Source organism: Hetaerina americana, unplaced genomic scaffold (assembly GCF_022747635.1).
Source record: "Hetaerina americana unplaced genomic scaffold, ioHetAmer1.1.p SCAF_1, whole genome shotgun sequence".
Taxonomy (NCBI): domain Eukaryota; kingdom Metazoa; phylum Arthropoda; class Insecta; order Odonata; family Calopterygidae; genus Hetaerina; species Hetaerina americana.
The window spans coordinates 102,257,805-102,274,709 of NW_027286069.1; the positions used below are offsets into that span (position 1 = coordinate 102,257,805).

General features: G+C 36.9%; 2 protein-coding genes across 2 annotated transcripts; one reads left to right on the plus strand and one right to left on the minus strand.

The window, feature by feature from the left end:
- The first annotated feature begins 1,586 nt into the window (after positions 1–1,586).
- Positions 1,587–5,982, plus strand: LOC139693923 (uncharacterized). The gene is made up of 4 exons (XM_071592301.1): positions 1,587–1,611; positions 2,107–2,153; positions 3,822–4,208; positions 5,077–5,982. Exons 1-4 carry the CDS (start codon positions 1,587–1,589, stop codon positions 5,356–5,358), a joined length of 741 nt encoding a protein of 246 aa, XP_071448402.1. The 3' UTR covers positions 5,359–5,982.
- Positions 5,983–10,207: 4,225 nt separating this feature from the next.
- LOC139686850 (low density lipoprotein receptor adapter protein 1) lies at positions 10,208–16,168 on the minus strand. The gene is made up of 2 exons (XM_071583929.1): positions 15,735–16,168; positions 10,208–11,843 (listed from the first exon to the last, which is right to left on the minus strand). Exons 1-2 carry the CDS (start codon positions 16,149–16,151, stop codon positions 11,586–11,588), a joined length of 675 nt encoding a protein of 224 aa, XP_071440030.1. The 5' UTR covers positions 16,152–16,168; the 3' UTR covers positions 10,208–11,585.
- Positions 16,169–16,905: the final 737 nt, after the last annotated feature.

The window sequence follows — 16,905 nt, forward strand, 5'->3', positions numbered from 1 at the left end:
AATAGCAGCAGGTATGGTATGAGATTTTTATTTTATCAAAATCACGTAGCTGTCAAAGCTTTTACAAAAAGAGCGTTCATCTTGCCATAAATCTCAAATATTTCACTTCATTCTAGGATTATGAGAGAATTACTAAAACCTATGCTGAAAGTGAATATACATGAGTGTGATTAATGGAATAAACAAGAGAGAGTAATTAAAAAATATATTTGATTATTATCACTTATACTGTACTCTGTAGCATAGTAATACTGTACAAACGAAACGCGCTTCTGTCGCGGAATTCCCCGATGAGTACCGGTCGCAGAGCTTACGATATCCGTTAGAGGAGGTGGTTCAGACACTTGACCTAATATTGTTTGCACTGCAGAAAATATGCTTAAGGCTAATATGGCTCAAAAAAAGCTTGAGTTGGCCCATAACAAAGGCGAGATATAAATGTAATTCTACTATCATAAACATTGGTCATAGGGTGTAGGAGGGACAGATGTTTACTCCGTTTGAAGCAGGGAAATGTATGTGTTTACATTTTATATTTGGATGTAATGGATCTTTAACAGAATATAGCATTTCGAAAAAAGTAATAATAAATAAAAATAATTATTTGGTCAAGGTCGTCAAGTGTGCGGTAGTAGAACGTTACCAGTGAATATTTCTATCTTAGCTCCTAGGCAGCAGCATCCTCATTACGTCATGGCGTGCCATGCGATGATTATCAGATTTAAAATGACGTCATCGAATTAGTAAGTATGACTGAATATTGCGTTGGTCACTCCGTAGGTGGAATATAATGGATTTTTTTCATTCTGAATAATGTCATAAACAAAAGATTTCATCACTCTTTCTTACAATTTATTCATAAATACCATGTTGGTTTGCAGTGAAGAACGTGTTGTGATGAAATGTCTCTTGTTTTTTATCGATTCCACTCATCATCTATCAGATAAATTACTGTTCTGGTCTCTCTTCTGACGTCATATTAAAACGCCCCGTCGGCAAAAGTTATGCTAAGGGTAGAATGGATGAAACTTTTTCACTCCATCAACAGCGTTAGATTTCTGTAATTTCCATTTAGAAAGATTAATCGGAATTATTTCCTTAGAAAATATTTGTCAACTGCTTAGGATTTTGACAGCATTAAACTAAGGTAAATATATGAGGCCCAATGGAAGATTTTAGCTTTCAGGGATCAAATATCCGACGCAATCTGATATTGTTTATTAACCAATTAATTACATTTCTTTTTTTCAATCTTCCTTAGTAGTAATTATTCAGCCGTAGTAACTCCATAGGACTATGATTGTTTTATGCAGATCAAAATTCAATGCACTGCTATTACTTAAGCATTGATTTTAAAGTCCATAAAATGATATGAAAATAAATAAATAAAACAATGTGACAATTACTCCAGAATTGTAAATGCTACTATGCCTAAGGCATAATCACAATTATTAATTGAATGAATACAAAATACAGTCAATAATTTTAGTAATCGAGTTATATTTTAGAACTCTATGGTCATGAATGAAATCCCGTGGTCTAAAATCTTTTTATTTATTTTACAGGAAGAAATAAATCTAACCAAAATGAAGTGCTTCTTCGCTGTAACCTGTAAGTTTGCATTGCCTTTCAACAAATTCTTGAAATTACCGGGCATATTATTGAACTTCAAATGCAATAACATATTAAAATGTTTACTGAAATATCTGATTTTGTTTATCGTGTTTGCAAAGAAAATAATTATCCGATTAACATTTTGTGTCATGAAATGCGAATCCCCATCGGCATGTTATCCTATATTCTTATCTAATGTTTAGGCACCGATACATTTACGTACAGTTTTATTCACTGGGTTTTGATAAAATGGCATTTATGCGAATAAGTAAAAGTATCTCAATGCTTTCATTTTTATTTTCATTAAAATTAAAAATAACTTTAAGAAAGAAATATTTCACAGTGGAATAAAAAATAACATTATCTATATAAACATTTTTCTTTTACGCTGAAATGTCTACAAAGTTTATCCATTTTGATTATTTATTAATTAATACTTATTAATAATTAAATACTAATTTCATCATCAAAGTAATCTCAATTATTTTTCAGTGACGTTGTTCCTCATTTCCTGTTCTTCAGCTTTTCCCAAAATAAGGGTGAGTAATCTTCATAACTGGTGTTTTCTCCTTTAGTTGTGCATATTTGTATTGCCAAATAAAGATAACTAAATAATATATATGAATAACATAAATGCAATACGAATAAGTAAAAATTGCATTGCTGTTTTATCAGTATCTGAACTCTATATTTTTATTTGACAAAAAGGCGTTGGCGTTGGCTTTGATCCATCTTTTATGTATAAGTCTGTCATTTCATTGAATTTTAAACACTCTTAAAAAATTAAAAGATTTTTCCTGAAGATCATTAATGACGTATTTTTATCATTTATATATGCAAATGATAATTTCTCTTAACAACTTTAGCGATTGTTGAAGGTAATTTACTGTAGAGGAATTATTAAGTATTTGTAAATTAAATATTAAGTATTTGTCAGCTGCAACAATAAATGCCTCAATCTTTCTACGGTAAGCATGTCAAAATATTTTGATGCATCCACGTTGACATACGCCGATGTTGACGGACACGGCATTCATACTTTTTGATCCCGGTGGATTCCTTGGCAATGAAACCTTAGTTTTAATGCCAACCATCCTTTTCGACGAGCCCTCTATATTTGCATAATCGAGAATCGAAGGGAAAAACGAATTGCACGCACTGTCGGTACATTCTGCATTCATGCTGGTAGATTTTCAATATCCTCAGCGGCGTCCGATTCATAATAAGGGAGATACGAAATGTATTTTCCATAGACAACCCAAGGTTAAAACGGAGAAGTCCTTGCTATATTGATGAATAAAACAACTTTGTGTGACACTTGGTTGCTTCTCAAACTTGCATCAATATGTGTGACAGGGTTACCAACTTCTCAAGATTGAGATTTCAGGATTAGACATACTGTTAAAGGTAATGAATCTTACTTTTCCTTCGTCTTAATATTATATTATTACTTTTGGAGAGAAAACTACATTTTAAGTCGAAAACACATCGAACATTTCAATCAGATAAAATATATCATAATATTTTTATATTTCAAACTATTTTCAGCTAAAAATACTTTGCGAAAACTTTACTTACTTCTTCCGTAATAGATCATAGTTGATCAAAGTTATTTGAATTGGTGACGGTCATAGAGCTTCCATTTCTCTTACTTGAAATGCATATAAAGAATTAAAACATATAAAACGAAAGAGCTGTTCAATGATAAGGAAAGTTTATTCAGTTGCAAACATAATGATCTATCTAAATAACAAAATTAGATAAAAAGGTTAATAAATATATAGGAGCCAACGTAGACAACAGAGCTTGCTTATTATACTTTTTAACAAGAGTGATAAGTTGGGGCTCTGGACACTTAAGAAATGGTCGGTTATAGGATGCTAAGCTAATTGAAATTTATGATATAATTACAATAACACTTGAATATTCATATTAAATCATCTATCCTTAAAACTACCAATATCAATGAATTTTGGATCACAGAAAAGGCCTGAACGTGCATAAATGTATGAAGTATCACTTAGGCATTACATATCATAAATTAACTGTAAGAATAGTCGACATTGAGACTTCGAAAAAAGAATCAGCCAAAAGGGATAAAGTTTGTAATGGACTAGAGTTTTTCTAACAAAGGGGTGAAGGAACTCTGCACACCTAGAATATGGTTTAAGGATAACCTACTGAAGTTAAGTTTAACCATTTTTCAGGTTGCTCGTCAAGTATCCCGGGCACCAGCGGTGAAATTACCAGTTTCTGTGGCTACAGAGGGAAAGTCATCCGGAAGGGCCCTTGAGTCGGAAACTGAACTCGATTATGGAAGTGAGAACAGCCTCAGTAGCGAAGGAGAGGAACTGGATGCACCGTCCTTTGGGAACACTATTGAGGAGCAAATGGGACTACCAAGCAACGCTACTTCCATCCGAACGGATATCTCTAACTCTTTCCAGTGCGAGGGAAGAAATTACGGGTTTTACGCCGACGTAGATAATGATTGTCAACTATTCCACGTCTGCCTGCCTGTTCAAATGCAGGACGGCAATGAATTTACCCTTAAGTGGAGTTTTATCTGCCCCGGAGAGACCATCTTTAATCAGGTAAGAGAAGTTTATTATTGGATGATTTAATTCTTACACTGATGATTGATAATGCTCTTCAAATCCAATTCTTGAGGAAATATTTCCATAAAACTAGAGAATTTTATATAACATCAAACGCTGTATATAATTAATTTTTCACCACAGTAATATTTCTCGTCGAAATTGAACAATTTGCCTAATCTCTTTTACTTCTAACGCATAAAGGTCATAATCATTCGGGATCAATACTTGTGTTTTGGGTAGATAGTTTTTTAGATTTATTTACCAAAACCATTTTAGAATATAATACGGTTTCCTTATTGATTTTTAATAGCAAATATTCAATTAATGTTCCCTTTAAAGTTAATATTTCCTATTAGTTGTTATTTTATACTCTTTTTTGAATGAACGAAATTATACAAGTATTTTCCCGTGTCATACCTGTTTTCCCTCGAGTCCCCTTTTGCTACTTTAAAAATAGTCAATACTATGAGAAAACAAATTACTGTTAACTTTATCTCTCCAGAAAAAGTAGCAGAGGAAGGGGGAATAGTCCTTACTCATGGTAGTTTTTATTCATCCCATATATCCCTATCCTCTAAAATACTATATGTAACTGAGACATAGAACCCTCCTCAGTAGTTCCTTGGGAGTATTTCGCGAAACTGTCTTCAACATTTACTAGATAAGCCTGAAAAAGCATGGCTTATTATATATAAAGCCAAGGTTTATTTTTCTTATATCTAGCACGGGAGTTTGAACTTCACTTTGATTTGTGCCGTAAACAATTAAGAAAAACTGGACTTAACGATTTTGTAATTCAGACATTCAATATTTAGAGAAATTAGCGATTGAATCTTTCTGACTAAAATACCTGTCCTTTCAGGAAACTTTCACTTGTGCAAGATTGGAAGATTCCGTGGCCTGCGCTGATGCACCACAATTCTACCGACTCAACGACAACTTTGGTCAATCGTCGACCGAGCGCGATGTCGAGGAGGCGTCCGAGAGCCCGTCGGGAGCCGAATTCGGAGATCCGGAAGCCGTCGAGGTGGAGGCCGCGGACGGGGACGACTCCATCGAGGTGTCCACGGTGGAGGGGAAGAGACCCCTCATCCAGCAGTACCTGAGGAGGCAACCACCCCTCAAATTCGGCCACAGGCACTGAAACCCCTTTGAGGATTTCAACGCTTGGCGAACTTTGCAAGAGTACATGTTTCGATACGCGCGTTGAAGTCGCCACCCGTCCCGCAAGTCTTTTGAAACCTCTGGGTGACCGAGAGCGAATACGGCATCATTCAAGCACAATTTCTGCTAAGGGCACTGACAGGGCAGTTTAATAAAGCTAAAATTGGCGTCAAAGGATTAATTTCCACCTGAATGGCTCCGCTATTCGTCGCTTGCCCAGGTTTCATTAAGAGCAGGCTCCGAACATTAAGACTGAGCATTTTAAACATTTAATTTTCACATTTTTAATCATTTAAAGCTCAACTGAGGTCAACATGTTTGAAGACGTAATTGAAAGAGAAGTGGACGAAAGTTGGACTGTGTTTTTGTGACTTTGCCTGTGACAATTTTTCCTTCGAATGTAGCAAGTATGGTTCCAGTGAAATCTAGACCGACCGACTAAAGATTATTTCTTTAAGTGCTCTAAACTCATAGTCAATTGTTCCAGTTGGTAGCTCAAAAAACTCAAGCAATTAAATAATAATTAAAAAAGGACAAATAAAATTTTCAAAATCAAGATTTACATCATGATTTCGAATTTGAGTTGTAATCGACTTTACAAACTGACCCAGCCAAAATAATTGTCTTTTTGTGGCTATTATAGCTTTAAAAACTTTGAATATTTCAGAGAAACATAAATATAAAAAAATCAGGAAAAGTATGATTGTAAAATATTGCTATGAAAATTTTCATCAGAATGATTTGATGTGACTTGTTTCCAGCAATTGGATAATTAAAAAGTCCGTAAAAAATATAAAGCAAAATGTATTTTTTTATTTTCATCATCTAATTCAGCCAGCGGGAAGAATATTCTTACTTAATTTTTAAAAAAATATTCATAAAACAGGAACGTGCTATTCCAGAAGATAAAACGTTGAAATACTGACCAGAGGCCCCGGATTAGATTCCGGGTAACGCCTCTGGGCTCCATCAGCTTCACCCAAGCTGTGTGATTTTTCGGTATCATATCTTCCTGGGAAACCATGAGCCTAAGTGGCATAGAGCAATCGAACATCCCTCTACCTGGATATGCGAATTTCACTTGCCATTGGGCTCTTAGGTGAGCTCTTACCTATGAAATGGATCGCGTTGATAACTGTGATTTATGCATAAAATATTGAAAATATTTTTCGGAGGCGAACAACTAACCGTTGAATTCTGTATTTGTGGTAAAATATTTTTTATGCAAATTTTGATGAAGCTAAACAAAGGGATGGTTCAATGATAAATGTTATTACTTAGCTATAGTAGCATATTGAGAATGTTAAATCTTCTGATGTATAAGAGACAATTTGTAAAGAGGAGAGAATTCATCTACTGAGATTACGCAATCATTTTTATTGTTGTTCCACTCATTTGTGTTTGGTACTTTAGTTTGGGACTACGTGTTATCAGATGTACACCCACTGAGCTAGTCGCATGAATATCCAAAGAGCACGAGAGGCGCGGTGCGAAGATGACGGAGTTTCTTCAAGTGAAGCGGAGGTGAGCGATGGTATTCGGGGTGACACGGGAGCGGAGGAGAGGGAATAGAGGAGGTATAATTCGGAGAGGCACGACCAGCGTAGGATACGCGTTTTGGAATACAAACGAGATCCGGCGAGACCGGTGGCACACCCAAGGGGACCGTCTGGATGTCAAGGATCCATTCCTCGCGGTTGGCGGCGACAAGAGGCGCCGTAAAACCTACCAGCAGCAGCGTGAATATTTTGTTCTTGAAAAAAAAAAAGACTTGGAATCCGTGCGAGCGATAAGTGATGGCAAGAATACAACAACGCTTACCATAAGGGCGTCAAAGATGGCTGGGATATCGATTAAAATATAATTACTTGGTTTTTCAGTACTTAGGTTTTTACTTGGGGAAAGGTACAGTCATATTTTAAATGCCGATTATCGTTAGACAAGGGGACGTTAAACGAATGTTTACGCTCCTTAGGAAAGTAGAATTCGGAATTTCCCCAGGAAGTATGTCGCCTGATCACGCATGATTTTTAAACGGTTTCGGAAAAAATGACCTTTGCGTAATCCAGCATGATCCTGCTGAAAAGAAGTTAGGATATTTCCACGTTGCTGCCCCCAGGTGGATTCACGCCCCATACAAAAACCTCCGCCGAAGAGAACATTTTTATCCAGTCCGCGTCTTCACTAGTCACTCTGATTTCATACGCGCAGGCAGAAACCAGAATTATCCCACTCTTTTGAGCATGCAAGGTGTGTCTAGTCATATCGAGAGCCTAAGCAACAAAGTAAGCTTCTACTATCATTTTTTAATACAGACCCTTGAATTGAATTCACCTCAAGAATATGATTTTTTTATGGTGGAATTTTGAAATGGTTTTCAACATTCAAAATATTGTCAAATCAACATTGAATTCATCAAATAATTTTCATGAAATTTCTAATTTGAAAGCTTCGTCAACTTCTACGCAAAAGGTTAGACAAGGTGTAAAATGGAATTTGACACAAAGTTTTCAGGTAGAAGAAAAGATTTAATTTTTCTAGACCCTGTTATGTCAACCCTGTTCAGGCATGGGGACCAGTAAGTTTCTGCCGAAGATATCCCAGGAATTTTTGGTGCCACGAAATTACAGAGATTTAAAATTACTTCTTTCATCTCACACCAACGTATTGATTTATATTTATGCCAGTTCTTTTATTATAAAATAAGAAAGGAACTGGACCCCCATTCCTGAAGTGTAAATTTCACGTTGTTGGGCTCAGTAACGGGTGAACTCCACTGACACCTAGAAAACCGACCTCAGGATTGATTTCTGTATTTATAGTTATATATGTGTATATAGTAAGAATAATCTTTGAAAACTTACGCATAAACCTATAGTCAGTGAGTTCTTATTGGCTGGCTGTTGAGTTCAAACAAAGTGATTCATAATCTCTGTTATTTCGTGGCTACCAGAAAAAATACGTCGAAAAAAATAAACGTGTAACTGCATGCTAATTCCTGTGATATCATGTGTGTGTATATATATATGTGTGTATATATATATATATTTATATACAGACACACATATGTACATGTATGTGTGTGTGTACGATTCTATTGTAATAGTTATCATAGTACTAAGTCAAACGATACAGCATGAAAAATGAGGAAATAGAAAATGTAAATAGTATACTCGTAATACAGATGAATATTTTAGTTTATTTCATGGTACGCATTTATGGCGTGCCTTCAGATTCTTCTGCTTTTATGTGGGATAAGCGGACACTTTACTTGAATTGTCCACTAAAAGATAGCCAAAAATGATCCGAAGTACTGCTGAAATACATTTTATACTATTTATAATTAGTCTAATAGCTATTTATAATAATCCTAGCCCACAACTAAGCTTAGAAAAATAAATTGTTTGAAAATACTAATGGAACAAAAATATTCATAAGATTTTTTTGCAGAATGTATCAATATGTGTTTAGTAAAAGGCAAACTTCATTGGTGTACATGCATATAAATATTAATAGTAAAATTAAAAATCGACTGAAATTATTCTGAAAACCAAAAAACATAAATCGTGATGCAAAATGTTTCTGTAGCTCATGGCTCGAGCGCGAAATTTCTAAAGCAATAGTTTTGCTAAACTCGAGTAAAACATCGCATCTTCTGAAGCGCATGAACCACAAACTTTTTAACTGAAAGAAAATTGGGAAATTTAACTCCACAAAAAGGTACGATAAATGTACCTTCCTCAGCGAATATTCGTTGGAAAGTGGAGTCGTGGGAATCACGTCACGTTGACCACCACAAGTGTGATTAGGCCGGATGTTACCGGTGCGTATATCCTTTTATATTTTAATGTCCTCAATGGGGGTCTCACGATGCGTGAAGCGCTACTTCCGGTCAGCATTGCGATATTGTCGCTTTTGGGCTCGGCACGTATACTCTCGAAACTTTTCAAAATCATCGTTCTGGACACAGGAAAACAGAAGGGGTGCAAAGGGAATTGAACATTTTTAAAACATATTTACATCGATATTTTCGTCGCATCAAATTTCTTGACTCACCAAAAGAATCTTCCTCTTTTATTTACGCAAAAATAGCGGAAGCGGATTGCATAATTTTAAACAGAGTAAACAATAAATATCCAACATTTCTAGTCCAGATCTCAGCTATACAACAATATTTTGAGGAAAGGTAATAAAAGTCTTATTATGTAATAAAATATGAATCAGATTTATTCCGTAACATCAATAAACATGTCTTTGCGCATTTATAACTTGTTACATTGATAGATTTCATATAAAGAATAGATACTGGAAGAAAATAGGATCATATATACAGGATAATACCTGTACGTATATATATATATATATACATACATACTCATATTATTGTGTACAAATAAAAAATGTGCGTTCTGAAAATGATTAAGTGGAAAGGTGAAGAAAGACTGTTCATACGCTAGGACTTAGTGCAAGGGATGACCAAATTTTCATTTTAAAATAACAAGTCATTTGCCTGAGCTTAATTATATGAAAATATTTCCCCAATTATATGGACTATTATTTTTTACTGAAGCCTAAATTACACCTTTTACAAGTCATAACTGTTACTCTCTAACTCGAAAAAATACTCGAGTGTTTATAGATAAATAAATCAGTTAGAATGTATGTACGTATATATATATATACACACACAAACCCATTTGTATATGTTTATATATATATATATATATATATATATATATATATATATATACACACACATACAAATGGGTTCGTGTGTGTATTCAGAGGAATAAAGCAATGACAATCTTTCAATAGCCACGCCAAAAAAATATGTCGAAACGACTGGTAACTAGTGAATGAAAGATATGTCGAACATATTCATGGATGTTGCAAAAGCTTAACTCAGAAGAGTATTACGTTTAAGATATGCAAATAATTAATTGAAAATTGCCAATAATTTATAATTAAAATAAAATCCGCAAAAACAACAATTCTGACGAAATAACAATTAGAAATGGTAAGCAGATGGATAATAATTTATCACTAATGATTTCGCTTTCTGCCACCTATTGGCCTAAAACAAAATTAAAAAGGACGAAACATTGTTGGCAATGAACCCTTAAATTTTTAACAGCTAATGACGAGCAGAGAACCTAGCAATTTGAAAAATACATTCAAAGTGCATTTATTAGTTTTTAGAGATAGCCTTCCATATTTCATTGTCATAGTAATTATTAATATTAAAATGTTTACTATGAAAAATTCCATTAATATGGTACTCTTATTTAAAAAGTGCGAGAGAAAATTGGACCGAAATTACATACAGATTTATACATATAAAGAGCTAAAGTGAAGGTATTGGTTCTTTTAATGCTTTGCAAAAACTAATTGAACACTACTCAATAATATAATACCGATTCACAAGATTATATTAGTAAGACTAAATCACAATTGCATAAAATTCTAAATCAACGAAACAACTTAACGGAACTCTAGATGAAGTAAAAATAAACATTCGTTAAAGCTGAACTTTGAAAATTGACAGTCAACTATAAATAGCTAACCTGTCGCTATCACATTAACACTTCGTCCTCTTCCTCACTTTGCTCTATCTCTCTCTGCTCCCAGAGATCCCCACCTAATAAAGTGGTTCACTATCTCACCAGGCATAAGTAAATGACTTAGCTGCATGTTACTCACGGGTAGAGCAAGCAGGCAATTCCGTGATCACCGAAACAAATGTTCGATAATATATCTCCGCGCACGACGTAAAGTCACTGGTAACTATACTCTAACACCAAACCCGTAGACATAGGGTTGGGGTCATTCAGTCGGCACACTTTAATCGATGACTCGTTTGTTGGTGTGATATGGTTGACCGAAGGAACATTAAACCTTTCATGCCGAAGTAAGCGGGACATTGATAACTATATGAGTCTGGATTCTGCCTGATGATTTTACTATCTTGTGCGCATTGCGAGCGATACGATAGTTATGGGTTTGGAGAAAAGTGAATATGCACCCAATTAGCGATATTGTTACGATGTTTCCGGGTGATTAATTACTTAAGGTATTGCTAGGCTATTTGAAAGTATGCGAGTTAAAATTTGGCTCATTAAAAACGTTTGGAACTCGATATGGAAGCCTGCAGAGTTCGGCAACACCTCTTCCACCGCTATCTTCTGAGCCACTGAGTGTTTTAAACCCTCATGCTTCGGATTCTGGCTGTTTAAGGTCTTGTTCAATCTGTTCTGGAGTTCTAAGGTCAATCGCGAACTTCTTGAATGATATCCTCTTCTTAGTCTGTCCGCCTGGACATCCCGAATTTTTGTCTTTGTCTTCGTCTTCCTCCTTAAGAAGTTTCGAGAACTCTTGGAAAGCGGCTGCAAGAACGTATGTCAACCGCCGCGCTGAGTTCCTCGAGTCGCAAACAAAACCATGACACTGGAACGGATGTTGCATGTTCTGTCAGCAAAGAGAGAGAGAGAGAGATACATTATTAGCAGCCTTGGTAAATTAACACTTCAACTGTCATTAAACAAAGAGTTAACGGTCAATTAATGAGTTATCGAGTTCTTAAATAATATATAGAGGCTACATACAACTGCGTAAATTTTAACCTAAGACCTAGATTTAGTTTTCAGCCAACCATGGGTTTTTACTTTGGCAAATGAAATATTAAATAAAAATTTCCATTTTAACAAAATTTACTTTCCTTATTCCTAGATTAGAGAACTCCTTTAGGAAGTATTTCGATGAAGACGTCTCCTAAATCCCATTGTCTTTTTGATGCATAAATGTATCATGCGGGCCAAAAAAGGTTTACATTTATTTCACGACGATTGATAGGTTAAATGGAGTATAATTTTGAATTTGAAAATTTATATTTAGTTTTTTAAAATGTAGCATTATCGCATTATTAAAACAATATTTAGCCATGCAAAAATTTGATAAGAGGATGCAGCTGTGTGTGTCAATAAAGAAAGTAGAACTAAAATCTTCTTTTTGGAGGTTTACTTGTAAGTAGTAACTTATAAGAACACATTAAGTTCCGTAAAGTGAATTCTTCTAAGACTAAGGTAGCATTTATCAATAATCAAATACATTCAGAACTATATAAAAGGTGTCTTTACCACTACCCACGTAATGATTTGTTTATAAACATTAGATTCATCATTAAATCTGCTCCTTAAACTTCAGGATTTAATTATATGACTGTCAATCAATTTGTTTTGAGTAACTTTTATCTCGTGAAAAGCCGAAGCAGTAAAACGTAAGATGTTTCTACCATTTTTCTCATTATCATTTATTTTTTTCTCCATTAGTTTTCCCTGCACCTGCTATTATACCAATTAAAGATTCATTTTAAAACCCTGTTATGCAATACTTGTAAAAACCGCACCTCCATGTCGCGGTTGTCTTATTGTAAGTACTTGCAGATTTTATGTCAGGGGAACTCTAAATACGTTACCTAAGACACAAATTGAAATAATCCGAGATGCTCTTAACACAATGAATATCTTTTTAGCTGATAAGTATTAAGTGAAGAGTCCTCACTTTTCCATGCATAATTCAAATTCGAAAAGGTAACGGAAATTTTACCAGAAATTTGTGGCAGAGAATTTTTACGATCACGTTATACTGCCTTCTAGGATCAGATTCAAATACACATGAGCCATTGGTGAGAAACGAATCTCGTTGCTTATATCAGAAGCTCTAGGCGAACAGTTTTATTGCACATCGCTTGGGCCATAAAAATCTAATTTGCAGAACAAAAACCTGAATATAACGTATTTTATTTATTTTGAAACAAGCTAATGTTAGAAATAAAAATAGAAATAAAAATATAGATTTGTAATGAAATCAGCGAGTAATCTGGTAAATAAAGCACTCGATTTAAATCTCAGTTTCGAAGAAAAGAAACTTACTGAGAAACAGGGTGTTTTCTAGTGAATGAGGAAGCCAATCAGAATTCAGGTTCTCCCTTGTACCTTCCCTCCCCTTGCAGATATGGTCCAATCAGATTTGGAATGCTGTTTCAAATCCACAAAAATATTGAAATAAATGTTGGATGAATGAATATTTATTTTTTCCCCTTAACAATGCCAATGAACTCACCCACTTTGACGTAGAAGTAGGGCCGGGCCGTGTGATCGTGGTCCAAGCCAGTTTTTTAAATTGAAAAATAGGTTCAGCTTTCTCCATATTCAAGGATTTGTGTCGACAATATTTTTTTGAATAAAAAACGGCTCTTTATAAAAGTATTTTTTCTACATAATAAAATATTGTTCTACAATTTCTGGAATCGTTCTCAATGTATAACCATTTCCTCATTTGAAAACAAAACAATTTACTTTTACATAACCTCTTGTGTCTTCAGATTTTTGAGAGACGATGCAATTTTAGTTAAATTATATAACAATTGGGAACTAATACAATTATGACAAAAAGTTTCCTAAATGTTTAGCAAAATCTATGAAGAGGTTTTGTGCTCTTTAAAATCCCCTTTTTACCTCGTAGGATGCAGAAAGGACATCTATCAAGTGGAACTCAACTTAGTATAATAATTTCGCCTACTGAATGGATGTAAATATTTTCACCTTACCCTCAAAACACTTAATTAAGTAGCCGAACGAGGCTTAGTGAAAGTGATTGTTTAATATAAAAAGTAAAAATTATACCAGTCAGAACTCTGAAGTCTCCGGTACTTGAATAATTGAATAAGAACCTACTTTTTCACTCTACATTAATTTTTGTAAGCCTAGTTGCAATAATTAGATGAGCTGAAAGCTGAGAAACTAAAATACAGAAAGGAAAATCTGTTCGTGGTTTCATTCCCTGATCTTTAATGTTCTTCATTGAGAAGGAAATTAATGATATCATGGGAGAATATGAAAGGTGGCGAATGTGACAAGGTTGTTTATATTAATAAATAATTTATATGGATAAAGTATAAGCATGCTACTCTTTCGGGAGAACAGCAATTATGGCAGTCAAGGACGAAGGCCATGACGGGTATGTATAGAGAAGGGGATAGCACAATCAAGTTAAACAAGAGTAAACAAGGAATTGGTCTGCAGTAAAAGTAAGGAAGATATCTTTCAAATAAGGCGAATAAAAAGCACACTAAGACAAGTAGAATTTTGCCATTCAGAGAGATGAACACTAGCGATGGAAAATTCAAGTGGGGTGTAGTAAGCAGAGTAGGGAATGAGAAGAAAGCTTGCTATCCGAAGAAACGACTTGTTACGGCCAACAGTTCCAGTCTACACATAAGGGAGTAGCTAATTAAGACTTATATATGGAGTTTACTTTTCTACGTTTGTGAGACAAGGACGATTGGAGTAGTACCCAACAAGAGATCAGAAGAGATATAAATGTGGTACTGCAGACGAATGATGAAAGGAAAACTGATAATCAGAGTATCAAACGAAGAAGCAAGTTAAGGAGCCCGAGAGGAGATCAGCTTATGGAGGTACCTTACAGTAACGGCTTACGGTACAGTAATTAAAAGGAGGAGGGATACTAAAAGATAATTGGTTAGACTCCCCTGAGGCACGATAGGTAAAACACAAAAATTAAAGAAAGCATAGAGGGGGAGGATTACGCAGGGACGCGATAAGTAAATTTCGAGAAATAAGCAATGGAAGACGAAGAAGAAAAGACCTGCGAAGAAATGAAGAGATGGGTGGGTGCAAGGATACCTAGCGGCTACAAAGTAATCCTCGGAAAGATAACACGCGATGAAAATGATCGACACATCTTTTGGGAAAACCGAGGTTTTCTTTATCATATTCTTGATGAAATACGCATACTTTAGAGTATTTACCTCTGATGCGACACTCAAGGCACATAATAAGAAAATTTGAAGTGGCGAAAGAGATAAAATGCGGATTACCTGAAGAAAGCGATGTTTACAAATTCAAAACTAAAAGCCAAATTCCATGTTTTATTGAATCAATATTTATGATATAGCAAATTAGGTTCATTTCTAATATTGACAAATGAAGATGCAATAAAATTGTCACGCAAAACAATGGCGGGGGGAACTCCCGCGGCAAATAGAATTTCTTTTATTCTTTATTACGAAATTACGATTTTGGTCAGCAGCAATAACACACGACGTGCCCGCATGCACTGAAGCCACAAGCCGCTCATGTGTATTCGAGAAGAGTAAACCGAGATTTGTCAATTTAAAGAACCCCGGACATCAGTGCCCCCATCAAACCATGGCGTTAGAAACGAGTATCACGGATTAGCGCACTGCCCACTCCCACCCGCCGCGCAAACTTTCAAATCTCGTGCGGGCGGAAACGGGGGAAGGAGGCGCGCATCGGAGGAAAACAGTTGACTCACCTGACCCGCGCCGATGATTTGCTCCGACTCCCTCACGATGATCATGCTGAACACCCTCGTGTATACCAGGTCCTGCACCCCGTACGAGATGGTCTCTATGGGATGGAACACGGTCACTTCCGTCTGCCTCTTCTTCTTGTCGCCACTCACGGCGGCAGACGGATTTGTCCCCGTCAGCTTCACGCCGTCCGTCGATACGGTGAGCTTCACGAGGGGCAGGACCAGTGGTGGCTGTCCCTTGCTTCCCTTGGCAGCCGCGACCATCGAGTCCACCGGCCGCCTCGTGTGCTTTATCCCCCACAACCCCCTCGCGTCCCTCTTGCCCAAGTATTTCACCACGAACGTTTGAGGGAGTTGGTTGAGGGTCGGGTCCGCGGCCGGCGTCTTGCCCCCTTCCCTCGCCTTGTGGCCCGACATGGTGCGCAGCAACCGACCTACCGACTTCCCTCTCGTGCTCCCAATGCTCTCGGAATCGGAGCAGTCCTCCCGTGCACCTGTATCACCTGTCGCCGCGGTAGGCGAGCCGCCGGTGGGACCTGCTTCCGGTGGCGGAGGGGACGATTCGCCGGACTTCCGCTCCGACGACGAACTCCCCTCGTTCTGCTCCTCCTCCCTGTCCCCTCCCTCCTCTCCCCCTTTCTCCTCCTCGCCGTCCCTCTTCCCTCCTTTCTCCGCCATTTCCAACACGGCCGTGGACCGCTGCACGAAGCCGAAATCATCCGTGCCCTCCTCCATGCTGCGAGCGGCGCTCACGAGGGGAGTTTAAAAAAAAAGTTGTGGGTTGGAGGGGGGGGGAGTCTGGGTTGAAAAAACGGTTGCCCCTTTTGTGTGCGTGGGTGCAGTGGAGGGGGCGGAGGGGTTTAAGTTGAGCTCTTCAGTCCCGGGGCACGTTGGGCGGGGCGGGGATGGGGGAGGAAAGCGTCCGTCCGTTGTTGGGCAGGTACGAGTTCGCTCGGAAAGGAAAAAAAAATACGAAATCCTACTCGACGACCGTTTGCAGCGCCTCCGTGGCAGAACTCGGATCCACTCAGAAGGTCAGGTGGTCGTGTGGGAGTCTGCGTGGCCGTTGAGTCGCATCGGGAGTCAATGGCGCTTACTACATCCCTGCTCTCTGCAGGAACTCGGTGGGAGATGAGTGGTGTCCGATATGGCTCTGCGATCCCTCCAAGTG